Source organism: Zea mays, chromosome 4, assembly GCF_902167145.1.
Source record: "Zea mays cultivar B73 chromosome 4, Zm-B73-REFERENCE-NAM-5.0, whole genome shotgun sequence".
Lineage (NCBI taxonomy): Eukaryota > Viridiplantae > Streptophyta > Magnoliopsida > Poales > Poaceae > Zea > Zea mays.
The window spans coordinates 46,945,499-46,960,572 of NC_050099.1; the positions used below are offsets into that span (position 1 = coordinate 46,945,499).

The 15,074-nt window shown below is 40.6% G+C and overlaps 1 protein-coding gene across 1 annotated transcript; it reads left to right on the forward strand.

Annotated features, from left to right (window-relative positions):
- The first annotated feature begins 12,254 nt into the window (after positions 1 to 12,254).
- Positions 12,255 to 14,233, forward strand: LOC111591335 (26S proteasome non-ATPase regulatory subunit 4 homolog). The gene is made up of 5 exons (XM_035967597.1): positions 12,255 to 12,507; positions 12,848 to 12,939; positions 13,359 to 13,482; positions 13,607 to 13,704; positions 14,168 to 14,233. The coding sequence occupies exons 1-5, from the start codon at positions 12,375 to 12,377 to the stop codon at positions 14,231 to 14,233; spliced, it is 513 nt and encodes a 170-aa protein (XP_035823490.1). The 5' UTR covers positions 12,255 to 12,374.
- The last annotated feature ends 841 nt before the right edge of the window (positions 14,234 to 15,074 follow it).

Below are 15,074 nucleotides of genomic sequence, written 5' to 3' on the forward strand. Positions count from 1 at the left end.
CAGTGGAACAGGATAATCGAGGAAGCTATAGCTAACGACACTTTGGACCCAATATTAAAAGATATCGATGAGCGAGCTATTCGTTGGATCTTAGGTCGGGCAGGTTTGAGTGAGGACGGCAAACTTTTGCATCCAGAATTGGTAGGCGAAGTTTCGACAAAAATTAAGAATATGCAGATAAGAGAAAGAAGGGCGAATTTAAGCCTCGGAGGGAGAATGACATACTAACTGCAGCACTAGGCAATCCTGAACACACTAGACGGGCTCGAGGAATCTCTTCTAAGATTTCCTGGAGAGAGGCGTTTCCAGAGTATGCGGCGTCATATAGGAAACACGAGAAGTCGAAAAGGACCCTTGAAGAGACTATTGATGAAAGGGTACAAAAGGCTATTAATGATGTGATGAACAAAATGAAGAAAACAGAATGCATATCATTTGAACTCAAGCCAGGCCACATGAGTCCACCTATAGTCCCTAGCAGCGTAGGATCTGTGCAAGAATTCGTATCGGGCACCAAGTACCCTGTAGACGATATTGTTGAGGACAAGCCTTGCTTTCTTCATATTCCAATCAATCGATCTGGGACAAAAACAAAACAAGCTGCTACTGGTTTGGTAAAACCAGGACTTGTTAACTACAAGGATAATCCTGTCCCGCCACACTATGTTGTGGTCCAAGTTGTAGAGATCATAGACAGTGGTTGTGAAGATTGGGAGATAGACTTTCCAGTTGAGGGGATCATAACTTTGCAGGAGGCAATGAACGAGTTGGTCCTTTGGCATCGACGCGACATCAAGTTGGGTGATGAGCCGATCTTAAGCCGTGTATTGCGTCATAAGTCACCAACGCCGAATTCAACACCAATGCAACAGAAAGATAGTTCGATCATTCCATACCCCATGGTGCAGGAAAATATGGCACCGACTTCCACAAAAATCGTTGAAACAATCATATCACCTCTTGCGAAGGAACTCGACGAGGGGGACATAGACAAAATTGTTCCTCAGAATGTCGACGCAAACATCAAAAAGGAAGCAAAGGTTGACACCAATGTTGAAGGGCCAACTATTTCAAAGAAAATTCATCAGCAAATCGCCACTGACGATGTCAAGAAACCGTCAGAATCAGTGGCACGCTACCTGCATAAATTGCGGAGAGTTATGACAAATCAATCAAAAGCGGAATCAGCATCTCGTGGAGTACGCACACGGTCCCAAATAGACAATTTCGAAGTATGGGAAGAAGATGGAATGATTCATACTCGAGAATCATTACGTCTTAAAATCAATATCCCGATATACAAGAAGGAGGATGTTCCTCCTAAATTTGTGAATGGGAGGTCGTTCTTGACGACGGTGCAACTTTCTAAGTTGTCGACTCCGGAGATTAGAATGCATGAGTGGTACATGGTGGCTAGCAACAAATACAAACTCGAGGACTTCACATTTGTTGTGCCAGAAGATGCATTTTGGAGCAAAGATAATATAGATCTTGTGCGGCATTTATTCTTTGACGATCTCTGGTTGTTGTACCACCAACAAAGGATGGAAACCAACTACTTAACCCTCTTTTGCTTGTAAGTACCTCTAAACTTTCATATTTGTTAGTTTTGTACACGCACACATAAACGAGAGTCTAACGATTAACACTTTTACACGTAGGATGCAATACATGGATGATAAGAAGAAACAACTTAAGACAGGGTTTCTTGACCCGTTGACGATATCCCAAGCTCGCTACAAAGAAGTTGCTCGGAGACATGGAGAAGAATACGAAGACTTGGATGATGCTGAATTTGAGAAAGCCGTCAAACAGAATCAGAGAAAGAAAATGAAGGTAATGGCAGCATACATTGGACGAGCCATGTATAATCATGTACAACATGGCAAGGACTTAATAATAGCTCCGCACCACTTTAAGTAAGTTCTCGACATGGTTTTGAACTACAAATTATGGCAATCGTGATCTTAACATGTGTTTTCGTCTATGTCTATATAGTGATCACTACATTTGTATCATGATCTTTCCAAAGCATGGTAAAGTCGTGGTCTTCGACTCACTGAGAATGGAAAAGGCTACGTATAATGACTTCTTGAAGATTTTAGAGAAGTATGATTATTATTGCACACTTGTACTTATTACAACTTAACAAATGTATTCTTAATCTCACAATGCTATTCTTATATGCAGTGCATACCGTTTTTATTGGAAAGATCTTGGCGGCGAACATCCAGAGGACAAGCCTAATTTGTCAATATCATTATTTCCATATGGTGATAAACAACCTTCCGGTACTGTCCTGTGCGGTTATTATGTATGTGAATGGTGTCGTGTCACCTTCCATTACATGGTCAATCGTGAGGACGTAAGTTCGCTGTCATTGTCTATGTTGCAATTTTTATGTTATATTGTTGCTCATCACATTACTCTTAGCACTGCTTGCCTTTTGCTTTCATTGCAGGTTCCTAAATCTAAGATCAATGCTGAATGGTTAGAAAGAGATATGGTTTCCGTCGGCATGGCTAAGGTTGTAAAAGACTTGCTTTACTTTATGCGCCGTGAAGTTCTTCATCAACAAGGGCTATTCTACAATACAAATGGAAATTTGCAACAATTCACAGAACTAAGTTTGTACACGATATCACACAGTGTTTAGATCTTTAGTTAGGAACTTTAGATGTTTAGTTGTCTATGGAACTTTGAGATGTTGAGTTGTTATGCAACTTGATATGTGTATAAATCTGTGTATGATGGAACTTGATATGTGGATGAATTTGTGTATGGAACTTGTTATGCAACATATCTATGTTTGAATCTGTGTTTGAATCTGTGTTTGAATCTGTTATTAATTCTGTATATGAATCTGGAATCTGAATATGAATCTGGAATCTGTATATTGAAATACAGTCGGACTTATATTTAAAACCGCCTGTGATGTGTGGCTAACACAAGCGGCTAGGATTAGAAACCGTCTGTGATGTGTGTCTATCATAGGAGGTTTCTTTAAACTGGACCGCCTGTGATGTGTGTCTATCACATGCGGTTTTTTATTGACCGCCTGTGATGTTGTTTTACATCACAGGCGGTGCACCACAAGCGATTCCTGGAACCGCCTGTGTAGAGGCTAACCGGACCGCCTGTGCAGAGGTTTACTGTAGTAGTGTTTTGTAACAGTTTTCATTTCTATTTAGCCCTGAATTTCAGTGAAATAATTCCCATAACCTAAAATTACCATTTCTATTTTCACGGGAACGAAAACTGAAAAGAGAGAGGTCTTGGGATTACAGGAGGTGGTGGAAGGAGGGATATCTAATCTTAGGTCATCCTTACAATATGGCGTTTGCTCGTTTGCTAGTTTTAGAGGTGACTCTAGTGCCTGATTGGTTGTCTTAGCCAACCAAACTGAAACTGGCTCGTACTCGTAGGCTTCCATCAGCCAACCAAACTGAAACTGGCTCGTACTCGTAGGCTCCCATCAGCCAGGCTACAACGGTGCAAGGAGGTCTTGTTTGGTTCAAGTTCCTGTGTAGCCAGACTCAAGGGGAGATGATGATTGGTTGCTTGGAGAACACTGGTTGCTTGTGTATGAACCACTACACCAAAATAGTAAACTTCCTAGAGCCTAAACCCTAGGAAGTTAGGCCTAAACTCTAGGAAGTTAGCTAAACTCTCGGAAGTTAAGTCATCCCGTCGGAAGTTTGGCTCTCGAAATTTTTTTGTCGGAAGTTAGCTTAACTTACTAGAGCCCTCTAGGAAGTTAGCTAACTTCCTACAGCCAAAGAAGCCTCTCAGAAGTTAGTAGATTCTCGAAAGTTAGTAGCTTCACGCCGTTAGCGCCGTCAGCTGACTAACTTCCTACGACTAACTTCCTACAGCTGATCGTAGCCCCTAGAAAGTTAGCTGGCTAACTTCCTACGGCTGACTGTAGCCCTTAGAAAGTTAGCTGGCTAACTTCCTATGACCCAATAAGCCTCTAGGAAGTTAATTTGACCAGCATTATAAATATTGTTTATTTTTATTTTACACCACATTCCATAACATAACAAATATATCAACAACTATATAGCACAACATATTTTCACATAAAACATCTCACACATAATCACATAACAATATTTAAATCCATAGTCTCATCAATTACATCGCAAAAGTCTCATCCATAGTCATAATAAGACACATCTCATCATCCAGTACTAATAAGAGACAATATCTCATACATAGTCATAATAAAAGTCTCAAGTATCAGAACACAATAACATGGAAGCTTACGGTCGCCGATCACCATCGGGTTACAGTGATGAGTGATGGTCGATACCTCCACTAGCGAAGAGGGTTTCGACAAAGTCTAACACGTCTTCTCGTTCATGCGTCGGCAAGGTAGCTGGAGGGGTCTAATATACATGTACAAATGATATTTGCTGAGTTACATCATAATATAACTAACAACAAGTAAATGATGATAAATTTGCATACCTGATGTTCGGTAGATGGAGATGTAGGTGTAGGTGGAGGTGAAGACCAAGGATAATGAACGGGAGGTGGGGGCGCCGAGATGTGTATCCCTTGGGCCTGTGCTAGTTGCTACAAATTTGTCGAACTCATTCACATCAGCGTTTTAAATCAATACATATCTTAAAGTGAAAGCTATTATCTTTTGAACTTACTTGTATGAGTGTTTGCTGTTGTTGAATCTGTGTACCATAATATTCATATTATGCAGCTTGTTGCTTCAAGTAATCCTAATGTCGCCTAAGTTCTTCTCGCAGTTGCTCCACTTCTGCTGGATCTTGAGTGGAGCGACGGGAGCTACGAGCAGCAGACCTCGACGAACCTCCACGCTGAACCTTCACCTGGCTCGAGTCGATGACGTTAGCAAACATTGTGTACCTACAAAACAAGTAACATCACGACATATTAAGAATACATGTATTGCACTCAACCCATGAATAAGTAATGCCTTGTGACGTTGGCATACATTTGTTATTAGTAGAGATAATTTTTTCACCAATTAAACTCTAAAGGGCATCAATTAGATAGGAGCTTCACCTGTTGTTGTTGTGGCTGATGTGCAGCTGGTTGCCATTGCTAATTGGGATAACCAACATAAGCGCCATAACCATACATGTTAGGGTTCTGAGATTGTGCAGACCCACTGCCATAAGCCTCATAACCTTGTCCATAGCCACCATAGTAATCACCAACACTAGCAGCCACACCCGCACCCCATTGCATGGATTCATGCTGAGGCTGAGAATTTATAAATCGCAGTATTAACCACTTCATCTACACCATACAACATGACATGAATAAAAACTGTATGCAAGAAAAGACATGAGTCTGCTTGTTTGACAGGCTTCTACCCCACAAAAGCCGAACATTCTGTGCATCAATCAAGGCCCCTTGCAACATTAGCAGCACTTGCTCAGCAGAAGGTCTGAAATTCATTGTCATAGTAACTAAGATGGAAAAAATACTTTTACAAATACATGTCAACGAAACAAACAAGTAAATATGGCCAACCTGGTAACAAACTGAACAAAACCATGTCTCTTCCCAACAGGGATCTTAACATGGATGACTTCGCCATAAGGAGAAAAAGCTTGTTTTAGGACATTTTCAGTGACATTGGGGTCAAGCCCACCAACAAATATCTGAAGAGTGAACAAAAGAATAAAGTTAACAAAAAACGGGAAAATGAATGACTGGTATGCAGAAAAAAGAATAAGAACACACAGTGGTATTGTTAGGATCATTCTCAGACGAAGCTCCTTGAAAATTTGGTACTGTAAATGAAAGCAAAAAAGTGAAGGCAACAAATTGTAAGATTTAATGAATAGCAAAATCTAATAAATTAAGGCTACCATAGAAAAGCCTACCAGTCTCTAAAGTTAATAGGTTAACACATTTTTAACAATTAGACCATCTACAAATGAAAAATGTGCATACATATCGTGCTATATATAGATAAGAGAATAGAATACATCATATATATAGATAAGAGAATAGAATACATCAGAGAGCGATTATGAAGAATCTTGGTATTGGTAAAAACATTAGTGAACTTAGACACAGGTCCAAAACACAGGTAAATATCGGATTCAAGCGGCTATAAACTGCCTAAGAGAATAAGCAAGAAGAAATTATGTAGAAAAATATTTATTGATCCAAGGCAAAAAAATGTTATTTTCATACACTACATAACACATGAAACCAAGCTGAACCAATGCACAAAATATGGAACACACTATGCAATAAAATCTCGGCTCTAATCATTACTTATTTACTTAATATCTCTAATAGTCAAATTAGCTAAGTAGGTACAGACCATGAACATGTGCCCAGATATTGGTAAGTCCAAATTGAAGGAAACAAAGGAAAACTAAAGATACATAATGTTGTTTTCATACACTGCATAAAAAATGAAACCAAGCTGACCAAATGCACAAAATATGGAACACACTATGCGATAAAATCTCAGCTCTAATCATTACTTATTTACTTTAATATCTCAAACAATCAAATTAGCTAAGTATGTACAGACCATCCACATGTGCCCAGATATTGATAAGTCCAAAATGAAGGAAACGAAGAAAAAATGAAAATGCATAGACGTGACTCAGACCATCATCATAAATAATGAATTAAAGAGAATAGAAAACAAGTATTTGCTCTCAAAAGCTTTGTAGGGAAGAAGGAACCAACATGTATTTCCAAGCTCTAGGAACCTAAATATATGGGGAAGACTGAAAGAGTTCCAATCCTTGAGCCCTAGCAGAAAGCATGCACTAATAAAAGATGTACAAAAAGAAAAGCCCGAGGGCAGGGGCGACCACGGCAGACGGGGCCAGGGGCGACCGCGGCGGGTGCGGGCTGGGGCGGCCGGTGGAGGGGGTGGCCAGGACCGAGGCAGATAGAGACGCGAGAGAGAGACGGGGTGAGAAAGGTGAGAGAAGACATAAGGTTAATGAGAGGTTTAAAATAAAAAATATAACTTTCTAGAGTAAAGCAGTAGGAAGTTACATAACTTCCTAGAGTTTGTATATGTACTCTAGGAAGTTAAGTAACTTCCTAGAGCCGCCGTAGGAACTTAGTTTTTCGTTTGACTGGTCAAAAGCTAAAATCTAACTTTCTAGAGGATGTCGTAGGAAGCCTAGAGCCGACCATAGGAAGTTAGCTTTTTGTTTGACTGGTCAAAAGCTGAAATCTAACTTTCTAGAGGATACCATAGGAAGTTAGCTGGACAGCTAACTTCCTAGAGCCGGTCGTAGGAAGTTAGCTTTTTGTTTGACTGGTCAAAAGCTGAAATCTAACTTCCTAGAGGAGGCCGTAGGAAGTTAGCTACCCATTCTAACTTCCTAGAGCCGACCGTAGGAAGTTAGCTTTTTTTTTGACCACAACCGTGGATCAGTAACTAAAAGCTAACTTCCTAGAGGAGGCCGTAGGAAGTTAGATGCCCATGCTAACTTCCTACGGCTGCTTTTAGTAAGTTAGCGGCTCGTTTGACCGAACACACGGGTCCGCATGTGAAAGTTAACTTCGTACAACTTTTATAAAATATTGTAGGAAGTTAGGTTTATTTCCTAGAGCTACCAGTTGCCTCTCGAAAGCTATTTATTTCTTACGATTTATTATAAAAGTTGTAAGAAGTTAAAAACCGTAGGAAGTGTATGATTTTAATGTAGTGAACTGTGGCCACAAAGCTCACACTTGCATCGCACTGGCCCGGCTTTGAAGAAACACTCAAAACATCAGCATCACAGGAGCCTAGGCGAGGGAGCACTTTTGGGGATGGGGGTATGGGGTAAATGGAACGTATCCGTTTCCGCGCAGATCTAATGGGAATTGTTTTTCTCCGTATCTTTTTCCGTGCGGGCTATTTTTCGTCCTATCGCTGTCCCATGGTAGAAGGATTTTCCGCGCAGGAATCGAGAATAGGGCTCATTGCCATCCCTAACTCAGGACGAAGTTGGTGTAGTGAGAAAACAAGATTGTGAGATGGTCTCCAATAGCTTTCCTATCTCATTTTCTTTCGTGTCCTCTATTTAAAACTTCATTCTCCAAACAATATCATATATAGTATAAATCTTTTATTTTATATAATCTGCTACGGACATAGGAGATTGATCAGCACCTGACGGCAACTAGTGAACGTGACTAATTAAGCTGTCATATATTGGACATTTCAGATCCACAGAGTGCAGAGGAACCAAACAAAGTATGTTTTCGCTTACATTATTTGGTTTTGTTAGTGACGTGAGCCAAACAAAGTATAGTTTTTGATTTCATTGATGTTACTTCTACAATTAAACACCACCTAAGGGCATGTACAACCTAGATATTATGTTGTGGTTCTCCAAGCACTAGATACATTTAAAAAATCCTTTCATATAACTTAATATATTTAAGTTTTATATCTTATTCACTAGAAACTTTTAAGATACAACTTATTTATGTGGGTTGTATAGATAGAACCGTATCTAGACTTAGACAACAGTGTTATAGACGTTCATTCACCAAAATATTTTATTTTTTACACTTATCTCTTAATACCCTTTAAAATACTGAATATTTATATGAGTTGTACATAAACTGATTTAGTGATCATTGAATTGAGGAGAATCGGAGAGTCCTCACAGTCCCCTCTAGTCCTCATCAATTTCGTTGTGGAAGCGAGGGCAACGATATTGGGTCTGTTTGGTTCAGCTTTTTTCTGACCAGTTTTTTTGGGAATCTGGCTATGGAGAAAATCTGGCTGTATAGAGAATCTGAGTATTATTAGAATTACGTGCGGAGGAAGATAAAGGTGTCCGTAGGAATCAGGATCTAGAAAGTGACGAATTCCTACTATTGAAACGACTCAACCGATTATGTGTTTATGTTAATTTTGAATGATTTTTACCCAAATGAATTTTATAGAAGCTAACTGAAAAGCTGAATGTTTGGCAGTCCGCATCAGCTTTTGGTGGCCAGAAGCTCCAAAAAACTAAAACGAATAGGGGCATTATTACTTGGCAACATGATGGGGCCGCGACCTTTCCATTCCTGACAGGTATTCGGAAGGAGGAACAGTGGGCCGGGTCCCACCGCCATGTTCACGCTGCCATGCAAGGGACTATGATGTGCTGCGCCACAATTATTGGGGTAGTCAGTAGTGTGTCTCTATAGTTTTCGTGGTCTTCTTTTCTTTTCCCATTTCGACAGCCATATCATTGGATTTATCTTGATGTATTGTTTATTTTCTCGAACTCCTCTTACTAAATTAATATCTTTAATTCACATCAAGCTATAGACTTTATATAGTTATAATATCTAAACTTTACATTGTTCAAATATATAAATCAGGTTTAAGCCGACAAAGACATGTCCTGCTTTAGAACCAGACCAGATCACAGTTTCTATACTTTGGCTTGAAAGTTTATTTAGACCTTCTAGGCCCGAGTCTGTTTGGTCCGAATCACGATGGTTCTCACATAATAGTTGTCTATCTCACCGTTTAGGGGTGAAAACGAAAACGGTAATTTTCGAATATCGGGAATCGTTTTCGATTTTTTACCGAAATTTAGGTCTAAACGGAAACATAAACAGTTACAAAAAATACGGAATCGGTAGAAAATTTCGAAATCGGAAACAGAAACGGTTTGGGTCTCTTCCGTCCGTTTCCGCAAATTACCGTTTTTATTCAGTATTTTACCGTCGGTAATAAATTCGGTATTTTTCAGAAAAATATTAAATCTAAATTGATCTTTATGAAACTAATTTTATTATTTTCCTAAAATCAAGATCTATTTAATGGTATATAGTTTAGAACCGTTTAAAACTTTTATAAATCTTATTTATGTTTTCTTACCTATTATTACTCTTGATACATATATTCATAATTTACACGAGAACTTATGAAAGACCAAGAGGACACTAATTATATTGACTATGCCAAGTAGCAGGAGTACAAATAGAATATAAGTGTTATATCATTATACACATTTTGATTCTACTTTATTTAAATACATAATAATGATTTTATTATTGTATGACTTCTTGCTTCATATATTTATTGTGACCTCCTACCTTATATATTATTACTAATTTTATAAGAATGTATGACTTACATGAATTTTTGAAGTCAATTGAGGGTACATGTTACAGTTTTTACCGATCGAATTTTAGATTCCGATCGTAACCGATGTAATTTTCGTACCAAACTTTTGTTTGCAATGTTTTCGAATTATCGATATCGTTTTCGTTTCCAGAGTTACCGTTTTTTATCTCGTTTTTGAGAAAAAAAATATGAAAACGAAAATATTTTTAGTGTTTTCCGATCGTTTTCATCCCTACCACCGTCCCAGCTCCGACTTGACGTTTTTGTCTTTTAGAATTACAATGCTTGCAGCTCGAGTTTTTGTTTGAGTTCAGAAGGAAGAAAAGGAAAAGTGTCACCACAGTGACAGTGCCAAGTCAGCAAGTGCCGTCGTCCGAGCCGCAGACGGATGTGTTCATAAGCAGCACCAGGAACCGTCGGTTGCTTGACACGAGGCAACCGAGTTTAGAGTAATCCCTACGTCGTCAGCTAGAGCAGAACTAGCTCGCTATATACACTGTCCCAGAAACAAAAGGAAAAACACGGGCTTTTGTGGAGTACCGTCCAACTGCACCTGCTGCAAATAAACGCATTTGTTAATTTACACCTTCTCTTCAAGGAAAGAAAAATGGAAGAGAAAAAAAAGATGGCACGCGCGCTTAATTGGTTTTGGGTGGGAGTGGGACACAGCACACTACAGTCTACTGCTATGGGGGAGCTCTGGGAAGAAACAGGAACATGACCCTTGAGTGACGTGGTGCTTGTCGCGTAGCTCTTTCTTTCTTCTAGCTCGTGCCCCCCAGACCCCAGTACTGCGAAAGTATGTGGTTGGTAGTGCAGCAGGCCAGCAGCGGTGGTGCTATGGCTGCTGGTGCATAGCATAGCGTCAAGAATTGGCCATGTCCATGACTGTCTCGTCTTAATTTCTTCCCCTGGAGCTGGAGCTTTGCGTCGTCACTCGTCGTCGTTGTGTGTACGCCACCATGCAGCTCATCACCACACCACCATGCATCTATCGCATCATCAGTTGGGCCGCCGCGCGCCGGCCGACCTGACGACGACCTCTCTGTACGGCCTGACGGCCACAGGCATGGGGTCCAGCTAGTGACCGGTCGGAGTGGGGCTCGCTCGCCCACCACACGGACAAACGCCGTGACGAGGACGAGCACGAGTCATTGAGCCACGTTAACGCTACAGGCCGGCCAGTCGAGGGCTAGCTTCAACCGTACGTGCAAGTGATGAGGTCTCCCGTCCCGTGTACGTACTGCCTGGCCGTGACCGGCGAAGAGTCAACGTGTTACGCGCGTCTACCGCCGCCTACATCAGGAGGAAAAGGAAGGAGCGCCAAGGAGTGGTGCGGTGCGGAGGGAGGCAGGATAGAGACGATAGACGAGGGAGCGACGACGGCTGGTAGCCCTGCCCTGCCATGCCATGGCAGCCACATGTGTGCTCAAGCTGGGGAGATCTGCTGGTGCTGGCGTGTGTCTGTGAGAACCTTAATTCCTAGCAACGGTTTCAGGCAAAGCTAGCTCTCGGTGTGTAGTAGTATAGTACGTGTTTGAGGACCAACCATCACTACACGACGGTTGATATTTAGCGACCCTTATTAGGTACCAACTGTTGGTTGCTAAAGGTTAAGGACCGACGGTCAGTCGCTAAATCCTTTTGTAGCAACAGTCGGTTGGTCGCTAAAAGTCTAGAAATTTAACAACTTATGGTTGGTCGCTATAGATGTCGTCGGGGACTAGCGGTGGGTTGCTATAGAGCAAGGATCACTATCAAATCTTATAGCCTAAATGTACTTGTAGATGTTAGTGACTAAAAATTAATTAAAACAAGTAAACATTGATGAGTTTAGCGAGCATCCTATGGAAGATGATGCAATATTTGAGTTGTTATAACACTATAAAAACCATCAACTAAAAATAATGAATTTAGTTATTACGACAAATAGGGTAATAAATTTTTATTCAAATGTTTATTATTTATTTGCATTCGTAATAATTTATTCAAATGTTTATTATTTATTTGTAAATTTTTATGAATTTTTAAGTAATTTAAAAGTGCATTTCAAAATAAATAAAAAACCCTCCCTAACCCTAAGGCCCACTAGAGGCCCATCTACCTAACCCTAGCAGCCGCGCTCCCTGCTTCTCTCCCAGCCGCCGCCCACTCTATCTCTCCCTTCCCTCTCACCACCTCCTCGTCATCTTCAGCGTGCACGCTGCGCGTGGCCGTAGTGGGGGGTGGCCCCGCGGGCGCATCGGCTGCCGAGGCGCTGGCCTCGTCGAGGGCCCGGATGCGGGTGTTCCTCTTGCTGCTCGCTCGCGCCATGGGTTCCAAAGCGTCCTTCTGCGTCACGTTCCTCTTGCTGCTCCTCATCGTCGCTGCCGCCTGGGGACCTGCTGCACAGGCCGACGACGCTGGTATTGGTAACATGCTTTGCCATCCTTTTGCTTGTCTTCTAATCACTTCAGGGACTCCACTCCATTATCTGCTGCTAGCTGCACCTTTTTTGACTACTTAGTTAAAACCCGGTTTCCAAACCGTTATTAGCGGCTAAAACTTAGCTGAGAGGTCTAGAGCCGGTGATCTATTTGAGAGGTTTGGAAGGGGTGATCTAATACGTCATCTAACTATTTGCCTATATCTCTCAAATAGGAGTAGCCGTTACCTGTTAGCTGCTCCAACCCAATTCTTCCTTATCAGTAGTTGTTGGACCATACCCAATTCATTGCCCTCTCACTTTTTCTCCATCTTGCACGAGCAAAGCTGTCAGTTATATCAGTGAGAAGCAGATGCAAGATAAGGTCATTGGATTCCTTCATGACGCTTGCTCTCAGTCATTCTCGTTTGAACAGAAGGTGATAATCTTGAGCATGTTTTGTATGTTCTTATAACCAGTTGTGTATGTGTATTGTAGAGAGTTAAAATACTGTCGTGGTTGCAAGATATATTAAAGAAATTTCATAAACATTTGGTGCCATGATTTAGTGTTCAGTTGATGATAGTGGCATAGTGCCATGATTTTTTGTGCCTTGTTCTTGCTTAACTTTATAACTGATGAAGTTTCCAATCACAAGTTTTACTTAATTTATACTATTATCTTTTGTTGTAGTATTGATTATAAATGTTGCAAACTTGCAAGTACCAAAGACTCTTTTCAATTAAAATGCTGATTCTATTTTCCATTTCTACTATTTGTATTGTATATTATTTATTTGTATTAATAGTTAATGTAGTTCAAGTGGACGTCAGAACGCTAACATAGCTGTGACCACAGGATGATGACGATTTACTACAGCAGGCACTTGCAATGTCAATGGAGGGTGGTGCTTCAGGATCTGTAGCTGTGACTGACTCTGCTATGGCAGAAGCCGGTGCAGTTGACCCTGACTTAGTGTTGGGTGTGTTTTCTCTTATGTTTGCAGCTTCTACAGTTCTAGCGCATATAATTTGTTGCTATCAATTAATTCTGGTAGTGACAAATGAACCACTGCTTTCTAGTGACACTGATATGTTTATATGCAGCTCTTCAAATGTCTGTCCAGGATGCAAACATGTCCAGTGACACTGATATGAGTAAGGTGTTTGAAGACAGAACGTTTGTGTCATCTATCCTTAATTCGGTATGTATTATTCTTAAACTAATGGCATACATGTACATTTTAGCTGCAGCTTCAATAATTTATTAGCCCTTTTATGTGTAAAATAACAACTTCCTGGTGTTGATCCCAATGATCCATCTGTTAAAGATTTGCTGGCATCATTGCACAGCCAGAGAGAGGTATGTTCTTTTTTGGGTTCCAGTGAAGGTCTCTGTATTGTGATGCAATGAAATTCATGTTGCCTCTAGACTATAGCATTGTTCAGCTTCACCTTGACTAAATAAGAATAAATATATTATCTATCACCAAATCTTCATGCAAATACACAGTTAGTATATGCAAGCAATGGCTATGCACACCTACAAAAAAACCATTGCAAGATTTAATAATTGTGGTGCATGTATGCAAATACACGAATCTTGACTAGTCTAGTAATGCATGTATGTGGAAATATGAAGGTTTCTTTATTTCTCTTCTTAAACAGGAAGAGAAGAAGGAAGACAAGTCAGACAAAACAGAAGACGAGAAGAACTGCTTCAAGCTAGAGTGATGTCGCTGTGGTGCTTTTGTGACTGATCATCTCTGGAGCTTTTGTGAATGATCTAGCTAGCTATCTGTAATTTATCTAGTTGTAAATGATATTATAATTGTGATACTTTTGTGAATATATAATTGTGGTGCTTTTGTGTTTATGTGATGGATCTATGACTGTGGTATACTGATTAACTGCGTATGTCTTTATGATTCGTGTATAAAAATCTGTGATTTGTGGTGCTTAATTAAATGTATATTTTTATTAATAACAACTGTAAAAAGGGCGACTTTCTGTTGGTTGCTAAATGTATAGTATGACGACTTACTGTTGGTTGCTAAACCTATAGTACAGCAACCCACGGTTGGTCGCTAAATATACAATATTAGCAACAGACGGTCGGTCGCTAAAAAGATGTCGGTCTCTAAAGCCTTTAGCGACGGCACTTATAGCGACCATCCTTATGGGTCGCTAAAAGTTTTTAGCGACCAACCGTAGGTCGCTGAAGGCCGTTTTAGCAACCAACCGTAGGTCGCTGTAAGTGAACCGTCGTGTAGTGCATGCATGGACATCGAAAAGCACGCCGTTCTGTTGGCAAAGGACGGCGACGAGAGGACAGTCCAGTCCGGGGAACACACCACACCACTCGTAAGACCAAGGGTCTGTTTGGTTGGGCTGTGGCTGTGAAAAAAGCTGCTGTGGGCTGTGAGCTGTGAGAAAAGCTGCTGTGGGCTGTGAGCTGTTAAAAAGCTAAAAAGTGTTTGGTGGAAACCACTAAAAGTCGCTAAAAGTTTTTCCATATATATTTTCACAGTTCCATCCAAAAGCCGCTAAAAGCAGGTCTAGAGGTGCTTTCAGT

Bases quoted from the DNA above. Each gene is read 5' to 3' on its own strand.
- LOC111591335 (XM_035967597.1), top strand. From the start codon at position 12,375: ATGCGGGTGTTCCTCTTGCTGCTCGCTCGCGCCATGGGTTCCAAAGCG. The intron at 13,483-13,606 runs GTGTGTTTTCTC...GTTTATATGCAG, and splicing joins TGACCCTGACTTAGTGTTGG to CTCTTCAAATGTCTGTCCAG. The intron at 13,705-14,167 runs GTATGTATTATT...CTTCTTAAACAG, and splicing joins TGTCATCTATCCTTAATTCG to GAAGAGAAGAAGGAAGACAA.